Below are 10917 nucleotides of genomic sequence, written 5' to 3' on the forward strand. Positions count from 1 at the left end.
TACTAACATGATCCAGTTTAAGAAATTCTTTAAACTACTACAAGTGTTTACAAAGTACAAAGAAGAAGAATCCGGGTGAAAATCTTGAACTAAGCCATGCCAGCAACTTGAGGTTCGATCCCCGCATCTGCCATCCTAGTCACTGCCGTTGTGTTCTTGGGCAAGATACTTTACCCACCTACTCCCAGTGTCACCCACACTGGTTTAAATGTCACTTAGATAATGGGTTTCTCTATGGAAAGCGCTTTAAGTCCCTAGAGAAAAGCGTTATATAAATATAATTCACTCCACTCATGTAAATTATAACTTATTTAACTATTTCAGTAAATAGTTAAATAAATTCTCAATAGAACTTTATTGTTTATGGATTTTAATTGTGTACTGATTGAGAACAGGAAGTGAACAAATGTGTGTAATTGCTGTTAAGTGGAAAGGGGTAGGATTAAATAAGATCTGCTTCTTCTTACTCCTTTCCGGACATTTTGTAACGAGAAACTGGAAATAAGAGGGCATGATGTTGAAGCAAGGGGATACGGCACCAACTTATAGAATATTTACAATAAAAAACAAAACAAATTTAAATTATAAATTTCAATGATTTTGATCCACAACTTATTTTATAACTGCTACCAGGGATTGTTTCTTTGATAACAACAAAAACAATAATAACAACGAGCCAGTCTTTTGAACGGCTCTTTAAAGGGGAACTGTACTTTTTTGGAATTTTGCATATCATTCACCATCCTTATGTAAGACAAAATCACATATGCTTTTCTTTTTTTATGCATTCTAAATAGTAATTAAATGCGATCATAAATCCACTTACAATCGAGCTTATGGGAGTCGCTCTATTCTGCCTATAAAGCGCTTAAAAAAACATCCAAACACCTCCATCATGGTTTTATATACATGCTGTAAGTATATATGTAATGTAGTAATGGGAGCATTCATAATAACATTTAATATTTACGTATTTTAATTATTTGAAGCATACGTGGCGCATTATTTCAAAAATGCATCACAACCTTTGCGTTTCCTTCGACAACAGCACTGATTACTACTCACTGCAGACTTTATGAGCGCCGACAAACATAATCGAACATCACTTACTGTGCAATGTCTGCTCTCACTGCGATGCCGACTGTTAGGATGTTGACATATTCCCATTTAGGTGAAAAAAAAGACTCATAATGCTCACGAACAAAAAAGGGGGTAAAACCAAGCGTCTTTTCGTGTCTTTCCCGCCATTTCCGAGTTAAATTGGCTGTCAAAGTGTACCAACTTGTCGGATTGCGCCCTCAGCCTTCTACTATCCAGGGTTGAGGCATTATTTACAATCTAAAATAAACTTTCACGAGCACTGAGGCGAGGAAGCAGCTCACAGCACTGCTATAAATGGTTTCTTTCTTTCTTTCTTTCTTTCTTTCTTTCTTTCTTTTAGTTTATTTCGAACATGAACACACTTACAGTATAATACATCACAATTTCAATTTGTCTGCTTTAGCGCTTATAATAACAATATCACAAATACTCGGTTAATATTCAAGTCACAAAATGTAAATGGAGTATTGTTGGCGGTTTTTGGATGTTTTCATTGGGTTTTAGAGAACCTTCCATTTGCTGTGTTGTAAGCTGACTTTTATTTACAAGTTAGAATGCATTAAAAAAAAGACATATGTCGTCTAGTCTCACATAATGACTGTGAACGATAGGCCAAATTCCCCTTTAAAAGGAACGGCTCCTCAAGATCTGGCTCCCTTCAAAGAGTCATAAATCCCATCTCTCCCCTAAATGTAATTGAAGAAAAGCGTTCGCATTAGTTTGCTACTCTGCGTGTGCATGTGTCAAATTCATTAGCCAAATATCCCCTGGCCCCATACCCCAGACCTGGGCAAATTAAGGCCCGGGGGCCACATGCGACCCGTTAAGCTTTTCAATCTGGCCCGCCGGTCATTCCCAAAAATTTTTTTTAGATATTTAAGATGGAAAGTGTAGCTGCCATTATGATGTGCAGTCATGTTTTCTAATGACCGTAAGTCTTCAACTATACAAAGTATTTCAATGGTTGGAATCTGCGCTTATGGATGATATACTAGTTACTATGGTAATCTAATTAGTTACTATGGTAATATAATTAGTTACTATGGTAATCTAAGTCACAGCAGCTCAGACAAGGCACCAAGCAGTGTGGGCGGGAAGCGTTTCCACAGACGCGGAAGGAGATTTTCACAACAAAGTTCTAAAGCTTAGTGATATATCAGATTGTAGGTGGGTTTATTTTGTACCCTTCATGTTCTTATTTCACTGTTTGTTGCATTTTTGTTGCGTTTCAGTTGATTGTAAAATATGTCGATCCAAAAAGGGTGTGACATTCATATTTTGTCAATATTCAGTGTTTTATCCTTCATAAAAAAATGTAAAATTCCATTACGTTTTTTTAAGGCGGTCTGTCATAACGTTTTTAGCATTCAATCAGACATTATTGTGAGGTTTTGTAGTAGTATTCCTAAAAATAGATATACCGGCCCCCAGACACATTTTTTTCTCTAAATGTGGCCCCCGAGTCAAAATAATTGCCCACTCACACAAGTCAGGAATTTTCCCATGAATATACTGCAGTACCTCTTTATGACCACTTGTCATACACACTCACACACCGAAGTCATGTAAATCGACCGAGGGGACCATTGACCTATGACCCAACACACACACACACACACACACACACACACACTCTCTGTGAAAATGCGTGTGTGTGCCCCTCGTATGTACATTAGTGGTAAAGGTTTGTTCCAAGTTGTTTCGATCACACACACTAGGTGTGGTGAAATTACCCTCTGCAATTGACCCATCCCCTTGTTCCACTCCCTGGGAGGCGAGGGGAGCAGTGAGCAGCAGCGGTTGTTGCGCTCGGGAATCATTTTGGTGATTTAATCCCCAATTCCAACCCTTGATGCTGAGTGCCAAGCAGGGATGTAATGGGTCCCATTTTTATATTCTTCGGTAACAGTGTGTGGAGGGGGGCGTGGTCTGCGGGCCCGCCGTGGAGCGGGGTGTGTAAGGACTGGCCTCAAAGCACAGCTGGCAGGTCATTGGATTACCCAGCTGGGGTTCATCATCCAATCACCTGCCATGCTTATTAGAAGCAGCCGGGCCGAGACACTGTTGTTGGGAGTTGGAGTTATGCAGCAGACGCACACTGGACATTGAGGAATTTAAAAGTCACCGAGCAGAGTTGTGACCTGGTGTGTTAGCACAATAAAAGATTGTTCAACCCAGACCCCCGGGCTTCCGAGCAGATCTATTTCGGTCAGGAGAACCCACAAGAGGGAAACCTCTTCACAGTGGTACTTTAACTTAACTTTAACAAACTTCAGACAAGCTACTAAAAACGCTTCTCTTCTCATAGTAAAAGTTATTCTTAAACTCTAAAGCTCTCAGAAGATTCCATATTTGTTGCACCTGTGTCTTAGTTATACCAAATACTATAAAAATGGAACCCATTACCTCCCTGCTTGGCACTCAGCATCAAGAGTTGGAATTGGGGGTTAAATCACCAGAATGATTCCCGAGCGCGGCCACCGCTGCTGCTCACTGCTCCCCTTACCTCCCAGGGGGTGGAACAAGGGGATGTGTCAAATGCAGAGGTTAATTTCACCACACCTAGTGTGTGTGTAACTATCATTGGTACCTATTGTGAAGTTGAAAGACTTGAAGCCACAATACTGGGGACACAAATGACCACAGACAAGAGGCAAGGAAACCACAACAAGGGCAGCTTCACAAAGGAATACTTGGATGAGTGCGCCGTTTGGCGAGTCTACAGACTAAAATAACAAAGATGAATAAGAATTATTATTAGATATGAAACTGTTATTTCTCCTATGGCACAAAGCAAATATGTTTATTGACCTACATTAAAGTATGTCTTTCTCTATTCTTTCTCTGCATGTGGCCCTCGCTGGAAAAGGTGAGTACAAGATGTGGAACACACTGTTATTTTCTTCACTTCCTGTAAGCATCCCAATATTTCTGCACCACTATTGTAACGTTGGCCACTTCCTCGCCTCCTGGCAGTGACGCCATTCATCACATTTTCACTTTGGCATCCACGACCCGCCACAGAACGTCATCACAACCTGCGCTCACTTCCTGTTTTCTTTCCTGTTCTAGCAGCACATTTCCTGTCACCAAAAGCGAGAGAATTTGCTTTTTTTGTATTACACAAGCCTGAGATGTTCATCTCTTGACTGATTCTTGATGCTTCAGGCCTCACGTGAGCTTCATGAAGGCCCTCACTGTCACACGCGCAGAGGTCTGACCTCCCACTGACTCACTGACGACAGTGGGAGGCTAAAATGTGCCATTGTTTCTCCGTGCACTCTTTCTTCATTCAAAGAGAAAGGATAATTTTTTTTCTATCAAGAAAAGAATATACAGACTCAGAGAAGACTGACATCTGTGTGTTGGCGTAACACTAAAAACATGGTTAGAGTGTCCGCCCTGAGATCGGTAGGTCATGAGTTCAAACCCCGGCCGAGTCATACGAAAGACTATAAAAATGGGACCCATTACCTCCCTGCTTGGCACTCAGCATCAAGGGTTGGAATTGGGGGTTAAATCACCAAAAATGATTACCGGGCGCGGCCACCGCTGCTGCTCACTGCTCCCCTCACCTCCCAGGGGGTGATTAAGGGTGATGGGAAAATGCAGAGAATAATTTCATTACACCTCGTGTGTGTGACAATCATCGGTACTTTAACTTTGACTTAATTTAGCATGAGAATACTGTAAAAGGATGAGCAAATAAATCAATGAACTAATATTAGCCTGTTTGAGAAACGGTCCAGCTATAAGGTGTTTAAAAGTTTTGAGATATGGTATCTGATATCATTTGTCCTATCCTTTACGTCAGTGGTTCTCAAACTTTTTCACCAAGTACCACCTCAGAAAACACTTGCTCTCCAAGTACCACCGTAATGACCAACATTAAAATACGGTGGCATAGTAGGCTTAAGTTCCCGGGCGCGGCACCGCTGCTGCCCACTGCTCCCCTTACCTCCCAGGGGGTGAACAAGGGAATGGGTCAAATGCAGAGGACAAATTTCACCTAGTGTGTGTGTGACAATCATTGGTACTTTAACTTTAACTCTAACTTAAGTATTCATTAAAATAAGGCAGCGGTTGTATTTACTAAGTATATTCAATGCTTTTGGCCACTGTAACATTACATACAGTTTGAACAGTAACACTGTGTTTGAATATAGAAAAATAAAATATATTTTAAATATTTTTGTAATTCTATTTCTATTGTAACGGACTGGGTGATATGTTATGTTATGTTCCACATGTAGTTTATTCAATGATGTTGTTGTTTCCCATGGTCTTGAAGGCATGATTGTTACGTGCAGCTTTCTTTGCCAATGTTCATCTTTGTTTACATGTATTCTGCGTGTTGATTGGCTGGGGGGGCTGGGAAAGGGCGGACGCAAGCGCAGAACGTGGAGAACTTTCGGTTCCCACGTGTGTTGAGTGATAGAAAAGTAAGATGATAAGGCGGCTCTGTTTGCGTCGTAATTGTTTATTTTAGATTTTTGGATTATAACGACTTCCACTGAAGGCTAATAAACATTTGATAACGGCTTGAGTCACGTCATTACAATATTTAATAAAGTAATTTTTTTTAATGTTTCTTCTTTTTTTTTTAAGTGATTCTTTGGCGTACCACGAGATAAAGCGCGAACCACAGTTTGAGAATTCCTGCTTTACGTTATTTGCTGAGTTCATATCCGTTGTGCAATGTCACTTTGTGACTCCTGTATTTATTCATCTTTAAATGACCGAATGTATTTTCATGTATACACTCTTTTTATAAATGTATAGATTAGATGACATGCCTAACATAAGAATTGCTGAGACGCGGAGAAAAGCTTGTCATTTAACAGTTGGACGAATTTACGTCTTATTTGAACGACTTTGTCATGCTGCTGGTAAACATACGCACACAGGGATAGGAGGAAGACAATGAGTAAAGACTAGTGTTTTGTGTATAATGTATGAATATTAAAAAACATACACAGTTGCACTTCATTTGTTTGCTGCATTAAGTTGATTTAGTTCATTTTCTTATCCAAATTCACTTTATTTTTACATGCAACCTTTATTTAACATATCGCATCACCAGTCCACTGTAATTCTTTAAAAAAAATGTTTTTAATTTTACATGAGTCATTTAGTGATGATCCAGTAATTTGGAGTGCATAAAGAAAGCAATACAGTTTGGCACAATAAAAAAAAACACACAAAAAACCGTACCAATAGTAATTACTGTAATTATAGATATATATTTTGTAAAGACAGACTATTGGATGTCATTAGACTAACCAAACAGCTGGAAAATCTAAAAATATAATATAATATACAGTTTAAATGTAGAGTGGATCCTTGCATATTTGTGATTTAGCCTTTGCTGTCCCAGATATTTGCAGATTTCTGATCAAAAATGTTTTTTTCTTTATTTGTGGAAAATTCGAACTTTTGATTTACGAAAATGGTATTTTTTTCCCCACAGAAAACCCGTTTATAATAACATGGAGGCGGGACCACAGGAGACGAAAGAGACGTGACCGCGTTTCCGTCCGTTCTCCTATCAATCATCTTTCATTATTATTTGTTTGTGGTGACTAAAGTTAAAGTACCAATAATTGTCACACACACACACTAGGTGTGGTGAAATTTGTCCTCTGCATTTGACCCATGCCCTTGATCACCCCCTGGGAGGTGAGGGGAGCAGTGGGCAGCAGCGGTGCCGGGCCCGGGATTTAACCCCCAATTCCAACCCTTGATGCTGAGTGCCAAGCAGGGAGGTAATGGGTCCCATTTTTATAGTCTTTGGTATGACTCGGCCGGGGTTTGAACTCACAACCTATCGATCTCAGGGCGGACACTCTAACCACTAGAGTGTCCGCCACTGAGTATAATTTATAGTTTTAACATTTAAAACTTAATTATAATACATTAGGACTTTTTTCCAACTTTTGCTGTTGTTTTTTCTTGTTTAATTATAGTTGTCCATTTTGCAGGGGCATCTAAAGAGCTGGAACTTACACTATATATGGTACATATACAAAAAAGTTAAATTCAATTGATATATTAAAAAATTAACAGAGAATTATAACAGTTTAATATTTAAAAAATATATTTACAAAGAAACCATTTTAAAAGGTAAAAGATATTTAATGAATAAAAGATATACAATATAACACATATAAAACATATGAACTTTTTCACTTTATAGTATGCTATTTTTGCTCTTTCTCTTAGTTTTCCTTTTGAATTGTATTATTAGAATGTGCCAATAAAAGAAAAGCTGTGGGCTTCAAATGACCTCTGGGCCACACTTTGTAGTGTGTCAAAAATGGGCAAATTCATGGGTGCCTAAATTAGTCTAGGTTTTTTTCTTCAGATCTACTGCATATGTATTAAACAAATACAACTTTTTTTTAAATTCATAATTAATTTCCAAAATCATATAAAAGATTAAATGAAGATTTTTTTTTTTAAAGAAATTTGATTAAATAATTGGAAACATTTATACCAGGGTTGTCATAATCAAGTTAGCCCAGGGGCCGCATGGAGGAAAATCTATTCCCAAGTGGGCCGGACGGGTGAAATCATGGCATAATAACTTAAAAATAAAACTAGGACAACTTCAGATTGCTTTCTTTGTTTTACTTCGGCCCAAAATAAAACAAGCACATTCTGAAAATGTACATATCACAAATAATCCCCTTGACAAAACACTTCAAGTTAGTAGAAAATTCTGAGGAAAATGAAAGTTTCAAAAACACCATGAAGAACACAATTAATTTAGACTTAATATCGGTGTGTCTACAAAGCAGTTCAACTTTAAGTCACAGCCCATCTAGGATTGAACCAAAAACAAAATAAAGCATAAATAAAAACTATTCTATGTATCAACTACCTCAGTTGTCATTTCCAGTGTTCACTTCCTTGGCATTTGCACAGAAGACATTAGTTTTCACAGAACTATATCAATGTGCACTGTCTCATGCAGCATTTTAACTGGGATCAACAATTCTTTATTTTACTCCTGTTTGTTTTACAGGGTCGAGGAGGAGGAGTCACAGCCCCGCTTTATTGTGTACCTCTTGCTTGGTATACTTGCCCGCTCTGGTATAAACTATTTGCTTGCCTAACAGAATTGCTATTGCGACATCCGGTGGACATATTAAGAACAGCAGTTTCTTTCATTTAAAAACACAATATTACACTCAGCAAACTCATCTTGAAGCTGTTCAGCCAGAACAGGCCTGCGGGCCGCATGTTTCACATCCCTGGTTTACACAATAAGTAAGTTTTTTTACATGTATGTATAATATGAATTACAAATGAAAATAAAATAATTAAGTTGAATAAAGTAAAACCAAGAAAAGTATGTATTCCTATATACTGAATACATTGAATGAAAACTGTACAGTGCTACCTGAACTTAAGAGTGTTAGCTAATAGTTATACTTTAAGTTTCCAGCAAACATTTGAGTTACAAGCATTCCTCGCCATTAGTTGGCGTAGCAAATGTCACAGTGAACCCCGTAATATTCCACCAAAACATTGGGTCTTACTCGCTAGCATTAGCTTGTAGCCAGCGATCGACATAACTCTGTTTTCCAACCATGGCAGGGAAGAAAAAAGAGAGTTTGAAGGACAGTGCTAAGAGGAAACGGATGACATTCATCAAATTAAAGAAATAAATCATCAAAAACATGACTGAGCGTGTAGCCAGCTCAGTGTTTTTCAACCACTGTGCCGTCTGGTGTGCCGTGGGATATGATGTAGTTTCACCTATTTGGGTAAAAAATATTTTTTGCAAACCAGTCATTTTAATCCGCAAATAATGTGCCGTTGTTGAGTGTCTGTGCTGTCTAGAGCTCGGCAGAGTAACCATGTTATTCTCGTCCATATCAGTAGGTGGAAGCCGGTAGTTAATTGCTTTGTAGATGTTGGGAACAGGTTGCGTGAGGCTGATAAATGCTTTAAAATGTAATATCGGAAATTATCGGTATCGTTTTTTTTATTATCGTATCAGGTTTTTTTTTTTTTTTTTTTTTTTTATTAAATCAACATAAAAAACACAAGATACACTTACAATTAGTGCACCAACCCAAAAAACCTCCCTGTCCCATTTACACTCATTCACACAAAAGGGTTGTTTCTTTCTGTTATTAATATTCTGGTTCCTACATTATATATCAATATAGATCAATACAGTCTGCAAGGGATACAGTCCGTAAGCACACATGACTGTGCGTGCTGCTGGTCCACTAATAGTACTAACCTTTAACAGTTAATTTTACTCATTTTCATTAATTACTAGTTTCTATGTAACTGTTTTTATATTGTTTTACTTTCTTTTTTTTATTCAAGAAAATGTTTTTAATTTATTTATCTTATTTTATTTTATTTTTTTTAAAAAAGGACCTTATCTTCACCATACCTGGTTGTCCAAATTAGGCATAATAATGTGTTAATTCCACGACTGTATGTATCGATATCGGTAATTAAGAGTTGGACAATATCGGTGGAAAAAAAGCCATTATCGGACATCCCTAGTAAATACTGTACATTATCATTACATTACTTTACAAAACTCTGCATGTTACATGTTAAAAATTTGCAATTTGGGAGCTGTGGGGGAAAAAAACCCAACAAAAAAATGTCCATTAATTTTAACAGGAGATGTTGATTTGAGATACAAGTGTTTTGAGTCAAGAGCCCCGTCACAGAACCAATTAATGTCGGGATTTGAGGAGCTACTGTTTTAAGGTTGTACTTCCAGACTTCTCCAGGGACACCGTGTTCGTTGTTCCCTTGAATAACTACCGTGATGCGTGGAAGTCAGCGGCACTGTCAAGAACGTTCTGGAAACAAGAAGTGTCTTGCCGCCACAAGTTTGCGCGTCACTAGTGTTGGCACGAAGTGTTGGACAAAAAAAAAGGGCAGCTGAAGAAAGCAGATGAGAGAAGTGTGACGACAAGACTCACCTTGAAGACATCCCCGTAGGTGCCGCACCCAATCCTGTGGAGGAGCTCGTAGTCGTCCAGAGGGTCGAGGAACGACACCCCGATGTTGTCCATGTCCTCCGTCAGGCTGACGCCGAGCTCCTAGCGGCACATCCCGCCTGAAGAGGACAGGACGTCTGCGCGAGGACAAAGAACACGAGGGACGTTTCGAGCCCGCTGCCGAGACAACTCATCGGACGCCGACGAAACGGACGGAAAGATTTTGTTGAGAGACACAAACGCGAAAGAAGTCCACATCCACGCTGCGTGGAACAACTGAGAGAGAGAGAGTCAATCAACACTCGAGGTGGGCAGAGCGATACAAAGATCAATTGTATCGATACCAGGCTGTATCAATAGTGGCTCGATACTGGTGCGACAAGATCGACATGTTTCCCATAATTTATTGTGTATACGTGTATTATTTGTTAACACAGGAGAGTTTTGTTGGCAACACGACAAATGATTTGAATGAGAAAATTTTCATTTTACTATATTTTGCACTCTTGACTTAATTTTGCTCAATTTAATGCGATGACATTGAATTAGTATATTATTTTGTTTTGACATTCTTATATCTTTGTGATAATATAATACTAGATTGGTCTCAAATTATTTTTGGTTTGCCTCAAATCTTTGTCTGGTTTGGTTCTGAGTTTAATCATTATCAACAAATTAAAGGAAAGAAAATCACAAAATCATTGAATGGACTTGTTCGAGTAAAAAGTACTGTACCTAAAGCACTGGAGATACTGGCCCTGCATTTACTTGATATCAGATTGATACCAAAATTTGCCGTATGGCACACCTCGAACTGCAAAAATGTCGTCATCTC

General features: G+C 38.5%; 1 protein-coding gene across 4 annotated transcripts in view; it reads right to left on the reverse strand.

Annotated features, from left to right (window-relative positions):
• Window positions 1-10381, reverse strand: part of LOC133661672 (mitogen-activated protein kinase kinase kinase kinase 2-like) — a 45122-nt gene extending 34741 nt beyond the window's left edge. For 2 of the 4 annotated variants that reach the window (XM_062065060.1, XM_062065058.1), the window contains exon 1: window positions 10065-10379. In XM_062065060.1, the coding sequence (XP_061921044.1) occupies window positions 10065-10157 (93 nt within the window). In that variant the 5' untranslated portion in view covers window positions 10158-10379. Of the gene's footprint in view, window positions 1-10064 lie in introns of all 4 variants that reach the window. The other 2 variants (XM_062065061.1, XM_062065059.1) reach the window with 2 other exon arrangements.
• Between the last annotated feature and the right edge of the window lie 536 nt (window positions 10382-10917).

Source organism: Entelurus aequoreus, linkage group LG12 (assembly GCF_033978785.1).
Source record: "Entelurus aequoreus isolate RoL-2023_Sb linkage group LG12, RoL_Eaeq_v1.1, whole genome shotgun sequence".
NCBI classification, from domain to species: domain Eukaryota; kingdom Metazoa; phylum Chordata; class Actinopteri; order Syngnathiformes; family Syngnathidae; genus Entelurus; species Entelurus aequoreus.